This window comes from Oncorhynchus clarkii, chromosome 12, assembly GCF_045791955.1.
Source record: "Oncorhynchus clarkii lewisi isolate Uvic-CL-2024 chromosome 12, UVic_Ocla_1.0, whole genome shotgun sequence".
Taxonomy (NCBI): Eukaryota; Metazoa; Chordata; class Actinopteri; order Salmoniformes; family Salmonidae; genus Oncorhynchus; species Oncorhynchus clarkii.
Genome location: NC_092158.1, coordinates 84,097,953 through 84,117,229, shown reverse-complemented (window position 1 = coordinate 84,117,229; position 19,277 = coordinate 84,097,953). Strand labels below are relative to the sequence as shown.

At 44.3% G+C, this 19,277-nt stretch overlaps 2 protein-coding genes across 2 annotated transcripts; one reads left to right on the top strand and one right to left on the bottom strand.

Moving 5' to 3' along the window:
- The first annotated feature begins 1,383 nt into the window (after positions 1-1,383).
- LOC139421534 (very-long-chain enoyl-CoA reductase-like) lies at positions 1,384-8,343 on the top strand. Its single transcript, XM_071172518.1, has 11 exons — positions 1,384-2,155; positions 3,067-3,118; positions 3,956-4,000; positions 4,158-4,261; positions 5,160-5,275; positions 5,551-5,656; positions 5,882-5,954; positions 6,284-6,327; positions 6,728-6,785; positions 7,103-7,191; positions 7,614-8,343. Exons 1-11 carry the CDS (start codon positions 1,994-1,996, stop codon positions 7,785-7,787), a joined length of 1,023 nt encoding a protein of 340 aa, XP_071028619.1. The 5' UTR covers positions 1,384-1,993; the 3' UTR covers positions 7,788-8,343.
- On the bottom strand, positions 8,150-18,605 carry LOC139421533 (sterile alpha motif domain-containing protein 1-like). Its single transcript, XM_071172517.1, has 6 exons — positions 18,174-18,605; positions 15,617-15,968; positions 13,215-13,409; positions 12,999-13,083; positions 12,386-12,500; positions 8,150-10,181 (listed from the first exon to the last, which is right to left on the bottom strand). The coding sequence occupies exons 1-6, from the start codon at positions 18,525-18,527 to the stop codon at positions 10,032-10,034; spliced, it is 1,251 nt and encodes a 416-aa protein (XP_071028618.1). The 5' UTR covers positions 18,528-18,605; the 3' UTR covers positions 8,150-10,031.
- Positions 18,606-19,277: the final 672 nt, after the last annotated feature.

The following is a 19,277-nucleotide window of genomic DNA, read 5'->3' as shown; positions in this document are numbered from 1 at the left end:
CACTCCAACACAGAGACTGATTTTCTGCACATGATAAACAAATCCTTGTTAACATTACAGCATATTTTTTAAAATGTTTTTATTTAACCTTTATTTAACTAAGCAAGTCAGTTAAGAACCAATTATTATTTACAATGACAGCCTACCCTGGGCAAACCCTAACTCAGACGACGCTGGGCCAATTGTGCGCAACCCTATGGGACTCCCAATCACGGCCGGTTGTGATACAGCCTAGAATCGAACCAGGGTCTGTATTGATGGCTCTAGCACTGAGATGCAGTGCCTTAGACCGCTGAGCTACTCAGCTAATATGTCACAACATGTTAATCCATGCAGATCAGAAAAGCTTACTGTGTTCTTGTACCACCTTGTGCTCCTGTCTGATGTATGTTGCTCGGTGGCCTAACCTGATTGTAAATATAGAATACAGATCTGCTGTCTGATGTATGTTGCTCGGTGGCCTAACCTGATTGTAAATATAGAATACAGATCTGCTGTCTGATGTGTGTTGCTCGGTGGCCTAACCTGATTGTAAATATAGAATACAGATCTGCTGTCTGATGTGTGTTGCTCGGTGGCCTAACCTGATTGTAAATATAGAATACAGATCTGCTGTCTGATGTGTGTTGCTCGGTGGCCTAACCTGATTGTAAATATAGAATACAGATCTGCTGTCTGATGTGTGTTGCTCGGTGGCCTAACCTGATTGTAAATATAGAATACAGATCTGCTGCCTGTGTGTGTTGCTCGGTGACCTAACCTGATTGTAAATATAGAATACAGATCTGCTGCCTGTGTGTGTTGCTCGGTGGCCTAACCTGATTGTAAATATAGAATACAGATCTGCTGCCTGTGTGTGTTGCTCGGTGGCCTAACCTGATTGTAAATATAGAATACAGATCTGCTGCCTGTGTGTGTTGCTCGGTGGCCTAACCTGATTGTAAATATAGAATACAGATCTGCTGCCTGTGTGTGTTGCTCGGTGGCCTAACCTGATTGTAAATATAGAATACAGATCTGCTGCCTGTGTGTGTTGAGATGCTCCTTTTAGTCAAATCTGAAGGACATGATCCCTGTCTGAAGGATATCTTGGGCAACATCTCCAAGCCCCCCAACTGACAGCCAGCACCTCACAGCTCTGAGAGCACTACAGCTGACAGCTCTCACTCCATTGGAAAATGATAGGACAGTGTTAGGCCTTAATGTTTGTTTATGGTATTGGGAAAATACACACACTCTAAAATAAACATGTGTTTGTTTTGGTTTTTGTTCGTTCTCGAGGTCAGAGTGGTAGAAAAAAATGGCACAGGTGGCCTGGGGGAGGGGTAAGTGTCGGTATGCAGAGGCCTGGCTGTCCACATGGATAAGGCCTATAGGAGGGTCAGTGTGAGACAGTGTGACTGAGTGAGGAGCAGAGCTCAGCAGAGATGTGTCTAGGCTCTTCTGAGAGCAGAGAGGGATCTGTTTCTGAGTAGGGTTGTGTGTGGCTGACCAAGGTTACTGAGCTACTGCAGAACAGAGCAGAGCAAATCGGGCTTCTTATATTTAGCCTTGCGACGTGCGCGCTACGGATTATGTCTTGGGCGTCTCGGGTTTCGCCTTCAGTACGTTTGTGGGTGTGGACGGGGTCGGTAACTAGTGGGAGGCCTCTCTTCAGGTGAGGAGGTGGTGGGTTACTGACGTTTAACCCCCTCTCATTCTATGAACATCTCACAGGCAACCTCTCTCTCTCTCTTTCTCACTTTTTCTCCCACCCTCTTGCTTTCTTTACCTCTTTCTCACACCCTCACACAGGAAAAGGCTGTTTACGGTGACATAGTCATTTCCCATTCTGGAAGGCTATTTGGAGGGTACAGATAGTAAGAAAATAGCCGTGTTAGACTACAGCTTCTAATCTGATACAAGTAGAGAACGCTGACTAGGTTTTTGCAAGCCATTGGAGGGACCTCATTTTAGTGCGGAGGCACATTGAGGTCGTAGTTCAAAAGGGGTCATGGATACACTGGCTTTAGAGGCGAAGGCAACTGGACAAGAAAAAAAAAGTTCAGCCCCAAGACCAAGACCTAAACCACCCAAAAAGGCCAAAAGGATTGTTTACTTTGAGGTAGAAATCGTGGATGCAAAGACAAAGGAGAAGCTACTACTCTTGGACAAAGTGAGTGTGTGTGTGTGTGTGTGTGTGTGTGTGTGTGTGTGTGTGTGTGTGTGTGTGTGTGTGTGTGTGTGTGTGTGTGTGTGTGTGTGTGTGTGTGTGTGTGTGTGTGTGTGTGTGTGTGTGTGTGTGTGTGTGTGTGTGTGTGTGTGTGTGTGTGTGTGTGTGTGTGTGTGTGTGTGTGTGGCTGGCTGTGTGACTGTGTCTCATCAGTCACTGTGCATGTTCAATATTGTATTTGAATCTGTACACTGAAAAAATTACATTTAAAAGTTTGAAATCATCAGTTGAGGTCTAATTACAGTCCCAGTAAAAGCCATAATACTGTCTGAAGTCAGAAGACACTTGTTTGCTTTAGCTCAAGAAGTTACAGAGTCAACCCTTTGACCGTACAGCCGGCTAATTTACAGTTCACAGACGCTATGGCTGATTCTACAGAGGTTGTGTTGCAGTTAGGAGGTGAAAATTCCCCCTGATCTTATAGGAATCTTCTGGGCGAGTTATGAGTTATGTGTCAGCTCAGTGTCCTGAAGCCAGTGGGTGTCTTGAAGCCAACAGCAAGCACCATGTGTTGAGTGGCTTTTATGAATGTGAACATTTGTGTTGCAATGATAATTAATTATAGTTGAAATGCTGCATCATAGTCTCACAATTTCTTCAAGATATTTATTATGAAAACAGATAGTTTCCTGTGACTGTAGGCTTCTTTAATTTGCCTTGACTGTCTTTGCAGTGGGAATAAATATGTTTGTGTTATAACATATGTACAGTATGTGGTATGTTACTAATTTCACAACTTGAAAACAAATATCAAGCTTTAGTCAATAAATCTATCTTGGATACATGTATTAGACCCATGGCAGTAACACTAGCAGTATGTTTGCCTATGGATGATTGATTGTCTTTCTGAACAGGTTGAGCCAACTTCTACTATTTTGGATATTAAGGCTTTGTTCCACAAATCAAGTGAGTATGTGACAAAGTCCAGTTAAAATATAGTCATTTATAGCGGACGCTCTTATCCAGATCAACTTTCAGTCAGTGATGTAACAACATGAAATGTAAAACACTTTTGTAACGTGATCTACACTCTACACCAGGGATGGGCAACTTTGATGGGGGTGGGGGCCCCAAAACATCTGAACTCATCAAGAGGGGCCGCAGTTGGTCTTGACAGCGGAGAGAAATTATTTAAGTTTTAGAGTTCCTTTTTGCAATTCTACACATTTTGCCATGGGGCGTAACAGAAATGTTGCAGTTTTAAAGCAAGTTCGCTGAAATTATACACATTTTGCCATGTGGCGGAGAGAAGATTTTGAAATTGTATAATTCATTTCATGCTCATTTTGTCGTGGGGCGGAGAGGAAAATTGTTCCGAGGGCCTTCAAAAGGCCAGTGGACAAAAGGTGCTTTCTCGAACCTAAAAGGGTTCTTCGGCCGTACCCATAGGAGAACCATTTGAAGAACCCCGGTTAGTTCCAGGTAGAACACTTTTGGTTCCAAGTAGAACCGTTTCGGTTCCATGTAGAACCCTTTCCACAGAGGGTTCTATGTGGATGAAACCCAAAAGGTTTCTCCTATGGGGACAGCCGAAGAACCCCTCTGGAATGCTTTTTTCTAAGAGTGTATATATGTATGATCCATATACAATATTTTTTCATGATAATTATGAGGTTAGTCTCGCAATGCCATCTTTCCAAGTCTAGTTAATATTTCGGTTACTGGAAGGAAGCCTTGAAATGGAGGTTATTATAATATAATACTATTTATTATAAGCTGAATTAACTTCTGTCTTCTTGTCAGATCCCCAGTGGTACCCAGCCAGACAGTCCTTACGCCTGGATCCTAGTAAGCCCCACACCATGCATGATGTCTCAACTACTTACACAGACTCAAATGAGTGCTAGAAATTGCTATACCAAAACCGTATAAAGGTCTTATCTTCTGTGAAATGGTCCACAATGTCATGGCTGACTATAGCATTGTGCTCTGTCTTGCTCCACAGAGGGTAAGGGTCTGAAGGATGAGGACGTCTTGCAGACACTTCCTGTTGGAACCACAGCCAGCTTCTACTTCTTTGACCTGGGGGCCCAGATCGCCTGGGGCACTGTAAGCACATGCAAACACACACACACACGTGTTAATGCACGCACGCACATATGCCCACCCACACTCAATCACGCACAAGTACACACACACACGAATGCACTCATGTGCACAATCACACACAAACGCGCGCACACACACACGTTATACAGCATATCTTGACATGTCTATACTGCATTTAAATATACACAGCCACACTCCCTCAATTAATCAACTATAGCCTTGCATATAAATATACACCCACACTGACAGATAGATTCACTGTCCTCTGGTTCGGTTTTCTATCACCTCCTAGCTCCTGTATCCTCTGTCCTAGGACACATAATCTCATGGGCCTATTTCCCCCACAGGTGTTTATCCCCCTGACCTCCTTTTCACCCTCCATTGCAACAGCCTCCTCAACCATTCTCCACAACCAACCACATGCTGTAACCACGCTCCATATCCTCAATCCTCTCACCCCTCATCCACCTGTGTCTGAACCCCCAGTGGAATAGGGTGATGCCAGTGTTGGGGGGTAGCGGGGTCCAATGTACTCCTTGCAGCCTGGCACCATAGCTGAGATCAACAGTAGCGATGAGTCACCCGTGCTGGGCCTGGACCCATGCCAGAGGTGTTGGTTCAGAGATCTGTTTCATCACAAACTGACTGTCAGCTAAGCTGCCACATCTCTAGGGGAATGCTTGTGTTACATGCTCACTTGTTTTCTCTAATGCTAAATTACAAATCATCTACTTGCCCTCCTCCCTTGGCACTCCTGTAGATCTGAAATGATCGGATAGGTAAAAGCAATATAATAAAACTTCCATCCAGCCTATCAGAACGCAATATGAAGCTAGTACCACCTACCGATCCAATCAGCACCTACTTGTCTCACCTTTATGTCTTCCCCCCGTCTCAGGTCTTCCTATCAGAGTGTTACGGACCACTGCTCATCTACTTGATGTTCTACTTCCGCCTGCCTTTCATCTATGCCCCAAAATATGACTTTAGCAGCAGCAAGCACTGGGTTGTACAGTGAGTGTCAAATTACTGCATTTTCAAGGGTCTATTCTATCTCTGTCACTGTACCTCACACTCTCCAAGTGATGATTACAGTGGCATAATTAGGTCTGGTTGACCGGTGATGGTGTTGACAGTGAAGATAATGTGTGTGCTGCATCAGAGAAGCATGACAGCCCTCTCGGACTGTCATAGAGACCAGTGAGTGAATGATGTAGTAATCAAAGCTAAATATGTGATGATAATAAGACGTAATCTATACTATGATCACTTTTCCCCTCCTGCTGCAGTTTGGCATGCATGTGTCACTCCTTCCACTATGTGAAGAGAATCCTTGAGACGCTGTTCATCCACCGTATCTCCCATGGTACCATGCCACTGAGAAACATCTTCAAGGTGAGAAGATTGAATAAGGGAATCTCCAATCTGATTCTAAAGAGGATCTGTGATCCAGTTTGATCCAATGATATCTGATAATAGCAGTATTGTTTATCCTTTTATTTAATGGTTTACTTTCATGTGACATAGTTTCTAAACTTATTCTCAGGGGTAAACAGATTGTCTAATTAATGTATTATTATTCTGATGACTTGTACAAAACTGGTCCTGCTTCTTTTCCAGAACTGCAGTTATTACTGGTGTTTTGCAGCATGGATGGCCTACTACATCAACCATCCCCTCTATACACCACCCTGTAAGTCCTGTCTACCCTGAGGTGATGTCACTCACATCTAACCCATCTAATGCACACTCATCTCTACTCTGTCTGCTGGTTGCCAGGATGTTACAGAATACAGATGGTCATCTCTACTCTGTCTGCTGGTTGCCAGGATGTTACAGAATACAGATGGTCATCTCTACTCTGTCTGCTGGTTGCCAGGATGTTACAGAATACAGATGGTCATCTCTACTCTGTCTGCTGGTTGCCAGAATGTTACAGAATACAGATGGATATTTCCATAATCCCTAATGAATTTCAATGTCCTTTCCCATGATACATCACACCTGCTTGTGTGTTTACAGACTATGGGCAACAGCAAGTGAAGACAGCACTCATTATATTCTTAGTAAGTATGCTTTAGTTAGTGTAATGAAGAATATATTTATTTGAATACCTAATGTTGTAATATATTAATTTAGTTGTTTCTTTGTAGTGGAGTTGAGGCTACACAGTAGGCCCATTAGGCACAGATAAAAGTCTCACCACCTGACACGTTCAGTCTGGGGACGAGGTTACACAATAATAACGTCATTAACATCAGTGCAATTTAGATCGTAATTCCCAGCAGAGTAACAGTAATATCTTAATGGCGTTACTAAAGTTATCACATTGTTATTAGGTAAGTATAAGAGCAACTTAATGTAAAGTTTCACCAGGAAATGTCACCAGGTTTTCTTTTGTTTTTGGTTAGAGTTGTGGCTGATTGAGCCCTTTGTCATGGGTTTATGTTTTCCTCATCCTCACAGTTCTGTCAGGTCGGAAACTTCTCCATCAACATCACTCTACGCAACCTCAAATGTCCAGGTGAGCTCCCATAGGCTCTTGCTTATCTTATTCATGCAGTGCAGTCCATTAGATATATACTTTGAAAGTTAGCACACAAGGTTCCTAGGTTCCTTCCTTTCTAGGGAGTTTTTCCTAGCCACTGTGCTTCTGCATTGCTTGCTCTTGGGGTTTTAGGCTAGGTATTTGTATACTTTGTGACAACTGTTGATGTGAAAAGGGCTTTAATAAATACATTTGATATACTGATTAATTGACGAGCACTGCTTTACAGGAGCCCCCATGTTACCCTTTCCATGTTACCCTCTTTTTCTCCATTCTTTCTCATATTATCCCAGGTTCGAAGGTCAAGAAGATCCCACACCCAACTAAGAACCCATTCACCTGGATCTTCGCGTTGGTGTCTTGTCCCAACTATACATACGAGGTGAGGCTTTCTAGTAAAGAATGGTGAGTTGATTGAAATATTTGTATTTGCACGTTTTAGACTGGAAACACTTTGAAATCCCGTGTTTCACTTCCCCTCCTGGGGTTTGGAGATATAGTGATGCTGCCACCTTCTGGCCAATAGGTATCAAGCGATGTAACAGTACTAGAGTGATGAGTTGGTGTGTACTGCACACAGGTGGCTGGTGCCACCTTAATTGGGGAGGACATGCTCATAGCAATGGTTGGAACGGAATAAATGGATCGTATCAAACACATGAACACATGGTTTCCTTCTGTTTGATACCATTCCATTTAGTCCATTCCAGCCATTATTGTCATCTGTCCTCCTCTCACCAGCCTCCTGTGGTCCTACATGTATAATATATAGGAGTGTGTAACAGTGTATCTGGTCCTCTGCAGCTGGGGTCGTGGATGGGCTTCACAGTGATGACCCAGTGCTTGCCGGTGGCTTTCTTCACCATCGTGGGCTTTGTCCTGATGACGGTGTGGGCCAGGGGAAAGCACCGAAACTATCGCAAGGAGTTCCGTGACTACCCCACCCTGCGCTCCCCTATACTGCCCTTCATCCTTTAGTCAGAGAGGGGCTGGTCCCACACATAACTTCACCCCTTTCAGCCCCACCGCAGTATACAGCTGGTGCTTCTGACTGGGTAGGTTGGAAGGAATCGTTGGAATAGTTTAACTACACTGTGACTGGTTTTGGGGAGTTGAAACCCCCCTTTTGATGACTTAAATGCAGATGAGTCTTAATCCGATGTAATGTGTACAACCGGTATCTACTGTACATGTCAATGTGTGGAGGCACAAATGAATGGAAAGAAGTGCACTTGTTTTACTAAAGTGGTGACTTAACTGTCGACTAAACTGTTCCGTTTGGTTTTGTATTATTTGTTGCATGTTATAGCTTGTCGTTTGAGTCAAGATTGAACGTGTCATTGTTTCAAGTAAATTTAATCTAGCAGACGTACCGCTTATTATATACAAAGAGATAATAAATATCACACTACAAGAGTGGAAAAGACAATAACTTAATTTCCCCCCCTGGAAACAGGGCCAACATAGCAATTAACAGTGTGACATCAACACACATAACAGATGGAAATATGGAATGTGACGTTGTTTCAAGAGCAGAAGCCACAAGGCAAAATTAAGAGACATTGTAATCCTCTCAGATAACAACAATGTTGAATTTGATCAAGATGTCTACCATGTCGTGGGGAATTGTGTTGAAGTTGTAAACAAAGAAAACGTATTAGTGCTACAATGACACTTCCTAAAGTTATGAAGTTAATTTTTTGGTTGGTTAATTTTCCCTAAAAAAAAAAAGAATGAACAGAATTCAGTTGTTTCTCTCTCCTCAAGCTGAAGCAGGCAGAAACATTGGGGCCTTGAGCTACGTTGGTTCTGGTCTGCCAGCCCATTTCAACTAGAATTCTGCTTCAAACTGTTTTAATTTTGTAGATGAAATCTAGGTTCATCCACAGTAGATTAAATTAGATTCATCTAAAATGTTTAGAGATTACGTGAACAAATGAAGGGAAGAGGAATACAATTAACCTATTATGTTGCCTTAGTTTAGCAGGTACGACATATTGCTATTTCGAAATGTTAGTGAAACAGATAACAACAGTAATAAAACCTAGGTCAGTACTGGTGCAGCCATGAGAACATCTGGAGACTAAGCTCCATTTCCTTTGCTGGTATAATGAGAGATAGACAACATCACTGACCTTTGATGAATCAACAAATTCATACTGTACATTCTCAAATGAAATCAGTTCACATTGTCATCATAAAAGATAAACAACGTTGAGTTTCTAGATAAATGGAGGGTACCATATGACATGTCTTAAAAAAAATACTGTGAGTATACATTGAAGAAATGCTAGAACCATATTTGCTGGAACAGATATTCCAAGTATACATGTTATTATTTTCTTGTGGAACTGACTCAGGGAGCACAGAAACCAGTCTTTTAAAGGAGGCTCCAGTGGTAGCCAAGTGTAGAGTCTGAGGAATCCAGAGAAAGTCTTTGGCTGCACTCACTGACCCGCCCCTTACAGAGCAGGCAGCCCTCCCCTTACAGAGCAGGCAGCCCTCCCCTTACAGAGCAGGCAGACAGAGCAGGCAGCCCTCCCCTTACAGAGCAGGCAGCCCTTACAGAGCAGGCAGCCCTCCCCTTACAGAAGAGGCAGCAGAAGAGGCAGCCCTCCCCTTACAGAAGAGGCAGCCCTCCCCTTACAGAAGAGGCAGCCCTCCCCTTACAGAAGAGGCAGCCCTCCCCTTACAGAAGAGGCAGCCCTCCCCTTACAGAAGAGGCAGCCCTCCCCTTACAGAAGAGGCAGCCCTCCCCTTACAGAAGAGGCAGCCCTCCCCTTACAGAAGAGGCAGCCCTCCCCTTACAGAAGAGGCAGCCCTCCCCTTACAGAAGAGGCAGCCCTCCCCTTACAGAAGAGGCAGACCTCCCCTTACAGAACAGGCAGACCTCCCCTTACAGAACAGGCAGACCTCCATTTGACTTCTATAGCGTCATTAGGCAGGATCCTAACATTCCTATATGAGTTTAGAGAGGGGTCCTATAAAAGCAATACCACCAGAATGGGTCAGGTGACATCAGTACCACAGAGAGGTGGAATGGAAGCCCACGTACACATGTTGATAATCACTGTCAAAGCACAAGTGTTGACCACGGTGTCCTTTTCCCCACACCTCCTTGAATGGTTACAGAAGGTTCTAGAGATCCAGTGAACACAGTATGTGTGTATACTGTATGAATACATCTGCTCCTGTGTGTTGTTCTGTTCCCCCCAACCGTGGTCAGAGATCATCCTCCTCATCCAGGAAGTGGGTCCTCTGCAGCATCTTCACGTGGCGCTCGTAGATCTTTAGGGCGGGCCCAAGTCTGATGGACAGGCCAGTTAACACGTCACTGCGCTGCATCAGGAGCAAGGACTTTCCATCAATTTCCTGTTGCGGGCAGAGAACAGATGGAGTGATTGAACTAACATCTACAGTGGGGCAAAAAAAGTATTTCGTCAGCCACCAATTGTGCAAGTTCTCCCACTTAAAAAGATGAGAGGCCTGTAATTTTCATCATAGGTACACTTCAACTATGACAGACAAAATGAGAAAAAAAAAATCCAGAAAATCACATTGTTGGATTTTTAATGAATTTATTTGCAAAACATGGTGGAAAATAAGTATTTGGTCACCTACAAACAAGCAAGATTTCTGGCTCTCACAGACCTGTAACTTCTTCTTTAAGGGGCTCCTCTGTCCTCCACTCGTTACCTGCATTAATGGCACCTGTTTGAACTTGTTATCAGTATAAAAGACACCTGTCCACAACCTCAAACAGTCACACTCCAAACTCCACTATGGCCAAGACCAAAGAGCTGTCAAAGGACACCAGAAACAAAATTGTAGACCTGCACCAGGCTGGGAAGACTGAATCTGCAATAGGTAAGCAGCTTGGTTTGAAGAAATCAACTGTGGGAGCAATTATTAGGAAATGGAAGACATACAAGACCACTGATAATCTCACTCGATCTGGGGCTCCACGCAAGATCTCACCCCGTGGGGTCAAAATGATCACAAGAACGGTGAGCAAAAATCCCAGAACCACACGGGGGGACCTAGTGAATGACTTGCAGAGAGCTGGGACCAAAGTAACAAAGCCTACCATCAGTAACACACTACGCCGTCAGGGACTCAAATCCTGCAGTGCCAGACGTGTCCCCCTGCTTAAGCCAGTACATGTCCAGGCCCGTCTGAAGTTTGCTAGAGAGCATTTGGATGATCCAGAAGAAGATTGGGAGAATGTCATATGGTCATATGGTACTTTGTTTGGAGGACAAAGAATGCTGAGTTGCATCCAAAGAACACCATACCTACTGTGAAGCATGGGGGTGGAAACATCATGCTTTGGGGCTGTTTTTCTGCAAAGGGACCAGAACGACTGATAAAGGAAAGAATGAATGGGGCCATGTATCGTGAGATTTTGAGTGAAAACCTCCTTCCATCAGCAAGGGTATTGAAGATGAAACATGGCTGAGTCTTTCAGCATGACAATGATTCCAAACACACTGCCCGGGCAACGAAGGAGTGGCTTCGTAAGAAGCATTTCAAGGTCCTGGAGTGGCCTAGCCAGTCTCCAGATCTCAACCCCATAGAAAATCTTTGGAGGGAGTTGAAAGTCCGTGTTGCCCAGCAACAGCCCCAAAACATCACTGCTCTAGAGGAGATCTGCATGGAGGAATGGGCCAAAATACCAGCAACAGTGTGTGAAAACCCTGTGAAGACTTACAGAAAACGTTTGACCTCTGTCATTGCCAACAAAGGGTATATAACAAACTATTGAGATAAGTATTTGGTCAATAACAAAAGTTTATTTTCCACCATAATTTGCAAATAAATTCATAAAAAATCCTACAATGTGATTTTCTGGATTTTTTTTCTCATTTTGTCTGTCATAGTTGAAGTATACCTATGATGAAAATTACAGGCCTCATCTTTTTAAGTGGGAGAACTTGCACAATTGGTGGCTGACTAAATACTTTTTTGCCCCACTGTAAATGTGGATTGGGGTGTGAACTAGTTACATCAAAGCAAATGCCTCCTAGTCTAGGGGGTACAGGATCTGTTGCTTTGGTTTATGGATGAGCACTTTCATATATTTTAATGAAAGCAATGCACATGTCATGTATATATTTCATGTATGCTTTCATATCATTTAACTTATTATTTGCCCAAGCCATTTACCCAGGTCAAGAAACCACCACCAGCCCAGGGATACTCAAATACATTTTACAAGATGGACACTTTTAGAAATCAACAGGAGGTCGGGGGCCACGAGTCTGTGTGGAATCCCGCAGGCTGCCATTAAAGTGTCACTGCACTAGCCCGTAGGAACGTCACTTCAAACAGATCACTAAGAATTGGATAGGTGGTACTGTAATGCAATAAGGTCAAATCTTCACCTTGCCTACTGATAGGCTATGTGGACTGTTCACCATATTATTATAATATACCCAACACTTTCACATCTCCAGGAGTGCCTGGGGGCTGTCTCTGGCTAGGTAGAGGCTGTCTCTGGACGGGGACTCTGTCTGAGCGGTTTTCTGAGTGTACAGATACCACCCCCATGTGGCAGTTTGAGGGACTGCACTGACCTGTGTTCTGAAAGCTACCGCCTGCTCTGGAAAGCCTGCAGCAGAGATGTAGGTGGCCACGTCCGCCACGCTCCACAGCAATAGGTTCTGCCTCAGCGTCTCCTTCTTCACAGAGCTATGGGGTAGAGGATGGGGGAGATAGCGTGAGACACTGCAGACAAAATACAAGACATGTGTCCTTTGGTTGACGCTGTTTCGTTTGAAGGTGCTATTTGAGGCTGATTGTGTCCCTTGGAGATATGGATGCACATTGGTTATGTCTGTATGATGTCTACATTGAAGTGAGTTGACAGCGGAGGAGGGGAGGAAAATGTTGACTTAAGGGGTGGTGGTTGAGGGATAAGGGATAGGTATATGGGGCGGCAGGTAGCCTAGTGGTTAAGAGCATTGGGCCAGTAACCGAAAGGTTGCTAGATCGAATCCCCGAGCTCACAAGGTAAAAATCTGTCCTTCTGTCCCTGAACAAGGCATTTAACCCATTGTTCCTAGGCCGTCATTGTAAATAAGAATTTGTTCTTAACTGACTTGCCTAGTTAAACAAAGGTTCAATTGAAAAAAATGAAGGTGGGTGGGAGGGTTAACAACAGCGAGACCAACATGTAATAAGGCTCACATTTCTCTGTTTTTCACATCGTTCTTGACATCGTCTTGAGCCATCACGTAAGAGGCAACGTCCATCCCCTTCTTGTATTTAGCACCTGTAATAGATACAGTGGCCGGTAAACACAGTGTCTCTAATATCCTAACCATCCTCACTGGGAACACGATGAAAATAGAAATATGAGAAACTAATACGAGAGACGGACATAGAATAGAGGAGAAAACCCACAGTCGTCAGAGGGAAAAGACGTCTTGGGCTGTCTGTCAGAACCCTTCATGGTCTCATCCACACAGTCAGGAACCAGTTGGTCAGAAGTGAGGCCACTCTCCTCCATCCTCACCCCATCCTCTCTCTCTCTCTTCACCAAGCTCTTCTGAACCCAGGGACAGGTCCCCGATGGCTGTACAATCGTCTTTAAAGCCCCTGAAGGAGAGAAAGAGAGAGGGGGAGGGGAGAGAAAGAGGGGGCGAGAGAAAGAGGAGAGAAAGAGAAAGGGGGGAGAGAGAAAGAAAGAGGCGGGTGGAGGAGGGGGGGGGGGAGCGAGAGCGAGAGATGCCCAGTCATACATGGGCATAAACACACACATCAGCTTGAAACTGTCTCCTGGCATTGGATGCTTACTCACTCACTATACTGTAACTCATTGCTAGTCAATACAACGCAAACCTATTCCTAAAACACGGTCTCTACCCAACATTAAGATCCTACGGCAAGCACAATTACAGTGCCTTGCGATAGTATTCGTCCCCCTTGAACTTTGCGACCTTTTGCCACATTTCAGGCTTCAAACATAAAGATATAAAACTGTATTTTTTTGTGAAGAACCAACAACAAGTGGGACACAATCATGAAGTGGAACGACATTTATTGGATATTTCAAACTTTTTTAACAAATCAAAAACTGAAAAATTGGGCGTGCAAAATTATTCAGCCCCCTTAAGTTAATACTTTGTAGCGCCACCTTTTGCTGCGATTACAGCTGTAAGTCGCTTGGGGTATGTCTCTATCAGTTTTGCACATCGAGAGACTGACATTTTTTCCCATTCCTCCTTGCAAAACAGCTCGAGCTCAGTGAGGTTGGATGGAGAGCATTTGTGAACAGCAGTTTTCAGTTCTTTCCACAGATTCTCGATTGGATTCAGGTCTGGACTTTGACTTGGCCATTCTAACACCTGGATATGTTTATTATTGAACCATTCCATTGTAGATTTTGCTTTATGTTTTGGATCATTGTCTTGTTGGAAGACAAATCTCCGTGCCAGTCTCAGGTCTTTTGCAGACTCCATCAGGTTCTCTTCCAGAATGGTCCTGTATTTGGCTCCATCCATCTTCCCATCAATTTTAACCATCTTCCCTGTCCCTGCTGAAGAAAAGCAGGCCCAAACCATGATGCTGCCACCACCATGTTTGACAGTGGGGATTGTGTGTTCAGGGTGATGAGCTGTGTTGCTTTTACGCCAAACATAACGTTTTGCATTGTTGCCAAAAAGTTCAATTTTGGTTTCATCTGACCAGAGCACCTTCTTCCACATGTTTGGTGTGTCTCCCAGGTGGCTTGTGGCAAACTTTAAACAACACTTTTTAAGGATATCTTTAAGAAATGGCTTTCTTGCCACTCTTCCATAAAGGCCAGATTTGTGCAATATACGACTGATTGTTGTCCTATGGACAGAGTCTCCCACCTCAGCTGTAGATCTCTGCAGTTCATCCAGAGTGATCATGGGCCTCTTGGCTGCATCTCTGATCAGTCTTCTCCTTGTATGAGCTGAAAGTTTAGCGGGACGGCCAGGTCTTGGTAGATTTGCAGTGGTCTGATACTCCTTCCATTTCAATATTATCGCTTGCACAGTGCTCCTTGGGATGTTTAAAGCTTGGGAAATCTTTTTGTATCCAAATCCGGCTTTAAACTTCTTCACAACAGTATCTCGGACCTGCCTGGTGTGTTCCTTGTTCTTCATGATGCTCTCTGCGCTTTTAACGGACCTCTGAGACTATCACTGTGCAGGTGCATTTATACGGAGACTTGATTACACACAGGTGGATTGTATTAATCATCATTAGTCATTTAGGTCAACATTGGATCATTCAGAGATCCTCACTGAACTTCTGGAGAGAGTTTGCTGCACTGAAAGTAAAGGGGCTGAATAATTTTGCACGCCCAATTTTTCAGTTTTTGATTTGTTAAAAAAGTTTGAAATATCCAATAAATGTCATTCCACTTCATGATTGTGTCCCACTTGTTGTTGATTCTTCACAAAAAAATACAGTTTTATGTCTTTATGTTTGAAGCCTGAAATGTGGCAAAAGGTCGCAAAGTTCAAGGGAGCCGAATACTTTCGCAAGGCACTGTATATGTTAGTGTTTTCTCCGAAACATGTGTTACATGATAGTCTGTCCCTCACTGGGCTTGAACCAGCAATCTTCTGTTCCCAACACCACAACACACTCACAAAGCTGTTACCCATTGCTCCACAGACACCATGGCCAGTGCAGAGCAAGGGAAACAACTAGAGTACTTCTAGGTCTCAGAGCAGGTGATGTCACCACTGGGCTGTACAGCTAACTAGCTAGCCATTCCACATCGGCTACACTTATACACATAGTATGATCTGTTAACACAGCATACTAACCAGTTCCTGTGTTTCTCTGTATCCCTGAGGGTCCATGATCAGCAGGGCAGAAGGCAGAGTCACACACACAGTCATTCTGCCTGAAGGCCAGGGGACTAGAGGGTGACAGAGGGCTGGACCTCTTACTGGTCTTGCAGGTAGAGGGGCGGTCAGACACAGGGCTGTGGCCAGGGCGAGAGCCGCTGGGGGAGCAGGGGGCAGAGTAGGGGGGGGGAGCACCAGACCCCCCCTGCACAGCATCCTCACCCCCAGGAGAGGGAGAGGAGCCCTCATGGCCATCTTCATCAGCCCCCTCCTGTTCTTCCTCCTCTTCCATGGTGCTGTCTGTCTCCATTGACACTGGCAGCTCATTCTGGAACACAACCATTGCAACATAACAATTTGAAAAGATTCCCCATCCGTTGAGCTTTTTTTTGTGTGTGAAAACATTCTTATCATACTCCCCCAAAATGATCCACCCCACTTTATAGTGTGAAAAAGAAAGATCAGTTGGTTCCTACATCAGTGACATTAATCAGGTGCCTCATGTACTAATAACATGCTTGAGAGTAACAGAAGGACAATTGATATTCTCAATAAACCACAGAGAATATTAATTCAGATCATTTTTCATAAATTAACAATACAGTGGGAGTGTCAATCTGATTGGCAGCACAATGGCTATAGGCTAGTCTACATCCTTAAGTATTGACCCGTTTAGATCAACTAGGACAACAGCTCTGCTGTACAGCAGGAGAAGCAACATAGCCTACTCAGGCAAGGGAGGGGGAAGGGACAGCAGGCTACTGGAGGGGGAGGGAACTATTGGGGAGAGAGTGGCTCCCCTTTGTAGTGTAAGTTAATGATTGGATAGAAGTGTATAATGGCATTCTTTACATAAATGAAATAATTTGAATGTTTATTTAAGTTAAACTGAGTATCAGGTAAAATGAGCCATCATACCGACACATTTTATTCTGACCTTTCGCTAAAGCAGCAGTCAGACAAACAGTCATTCATTGGCCGATTTTTAACACAACTAGGCCTACACCTGAAAGGAGAAACTCGCGATAAACTGTAATCAGCGGGTTGAAAATGTGTTAGAGCGCACATAGTGTGCATTAGTGCGAGTCGACTCTTGATTATAGGAGACATGACATAAAGCCACGCTCATACAGATGTCGCAATAACCAGTCTTCATGTGACCGCTGTCGACAATAATTGCCATTGGAGGCCTTGTCCCCGTAGAGCACACAGGATGTTCACTCTGTTCGGAACTACAGCTGCGCTATTCGCCCACATTGTGTTCGGTATTCCAACCACAATTATTCATTCCAATATAGCTTAATATCGGCCACATGTAAGTTTATAAGTGTTATTCACATATGCACACGGTTTATTGCACTCGCTTTGCCGTCGATGACTGTATATAAACGCAGAAATTAGCTTCTTCAGCCTGTGTGCGTGTCCAAAGCTACAACTAGCGGAGGCGCGAGTACGAGCGCTCAACTCAGCAGAGCCCGCCCCGCACCTCAGAGGCGCTTGAGTCAGACATTAAAGTTATTTTATTGAAGAATAGGCCTAACTACCATACAAATATTTTGACAGTTAATCATGAGATCCATTATTGGGATATGCAGAATATGCTATTTGTATCTGTCAATAATAGTTTTAATTAGATATATTGACACAAAGGATAATACTTGACGCAATCTGCTACTTTTTCTTGTGGATATATAATACGCTACAAGAACAGAGCGTGGACAACGTCACCATTTTCTCCCATTTTAATACAAAAGTGCGCAATGGAGGAGTCGCACGAAAGACTTCCCACTTCAGTCAGATAGAGCGCTCCCGAATCTAGTCGGATGTGATCAATTCTGACCACGAAGCTCCCTCTATAGCAGCAATACCTTCAGTGGGGCTACTTTGACTTTGGGTCATTTTTTCCTGCGACAGACGCTCGTGAAACCCGTTAAATAACGTGGCTTCATATCTAGCGGCGTGTTACTTATGAGTACATCGATCGTCACCCCCTTAGTGAAATAACCCGAGCACACTGCCCCGCCCCCCCCCCCCCCCCCCCATTCGGTCACGCACATCCGAGGTATGACTTTCGCTTCGCCCCCCTCCCCTTCACTGAAAAGCTGAGTTTGGGCTTGAAAAGAGCCTTCGGCTTTAGGCTGTGGTTGTTGCCAATTCTGGCAATCGTGCAAGTTTTTTGTCGATTAAAGCTGTAGAGCAAACAGCGCCCGGACAAACTCACTTCTACACACAACCTATTTTTTGTATTATTGCAAGCGCAGCTTCCATTGTTATTGGTAAGCTATTTTTCACCTCGGTCGCGCGAGGTAGCTACAGCCGCTCCCCGTCTGCGGCAGTTTGTTTCGGTGCACTTGCATTCATCACGCCACCGCTCCCTGAATCGAGAATCCCGCTCTACACCACCATTTCCCCTGCTACACCATATGCCTGCCTTCTCATTATAATAGTGAGGACGTGGGTCTGTTATCTTCTCTGGGGAAGATGGACGGTGTGTCACGGCACGGGGTCACTGAAACAGGCTGCCTTGCGTTACCTCCAAATGCTCCGTCTCATCCTGGTCAATGGGACCTAGCGCGCTGTCCCCGTTGCTCAAATCAGAGTGGTTAGCTTCTTCCACGGTAGTTCTTATGGCCGTGTGGTCATCCTTTTTCCTGCTTCTTCTGACTACTTTGGCTGCATTTCGATAGGAAATCGAGCCCTTGTAGTTAACTTTCAAGACTGTTTGCTCTTGGATCAGTTTATCGAGTTCCTCGCTGGTTTGTTCTGGCGCTGATCCATGTCGTCTCCGGACCATTCGACAAATTCTTTCAAGGTCTGGTCTGGCTTTTCGCGACCGCAGTGAGTCAATAGTGTCCAAAATCCAATCGCGGTACATGGGTTCAGACATTCTCCTGGTTGGGGTCGTTCGTTCGTTTTTGCCTCAGTGCGTCAACCTTGTTGCGATCCGCGGCCCGAGTCCGGCTTTAGAGAAAAAAATTGAAACCTCGCTGTACGCTTGCGTTGTTGTGCGCTTTTAAGGTGACCCACTGGAGATAGAATCAAGCTCTACAGGAGATATTTAAGGTGGTATTTCGAAGTTAGTCCTAACGAGGCGCCCAAGTGTTAATTTATAATCACTTTAAAAACAAAACATTTAATACTTAGAATAAATTGGGCAACAAAAAAAAATATATACGTTTCATATACTATACAATGGGTGAGTCTGTAAGGATAAACCCACTTTTTCCCCAGGGTGTGATATTGTATGTGAGATGGATGGATATGGGGGGGCCGGCTGTTATTACCATGGCGGTAGCTGGCTCCAGTCCAGACACACAGCCAGGAGCCATCTTATCAGTGAAGCTATTCTCCTTCATCCTCATCCCATCTGATATTTTCTGGATAGATGGCCAGAGGCTGAACACTCATCTGGAAGGCCCCTGAGGAATAGACAGATTGACATACATATTTGTATAGGAGGTGTAGGCCCACACACACAGGTTGAAATCAGCTCCTTGCATTATTTGTTCATCATGGCATCCTCTCCACCAAGATGTTCCTACAAACAACCAAATGTACTGTACAAACAGCAATACATTTTCTGCCAACATACACACACATTCTGTTAGCAAAACAGTCTGTATAATCTACAAAATGT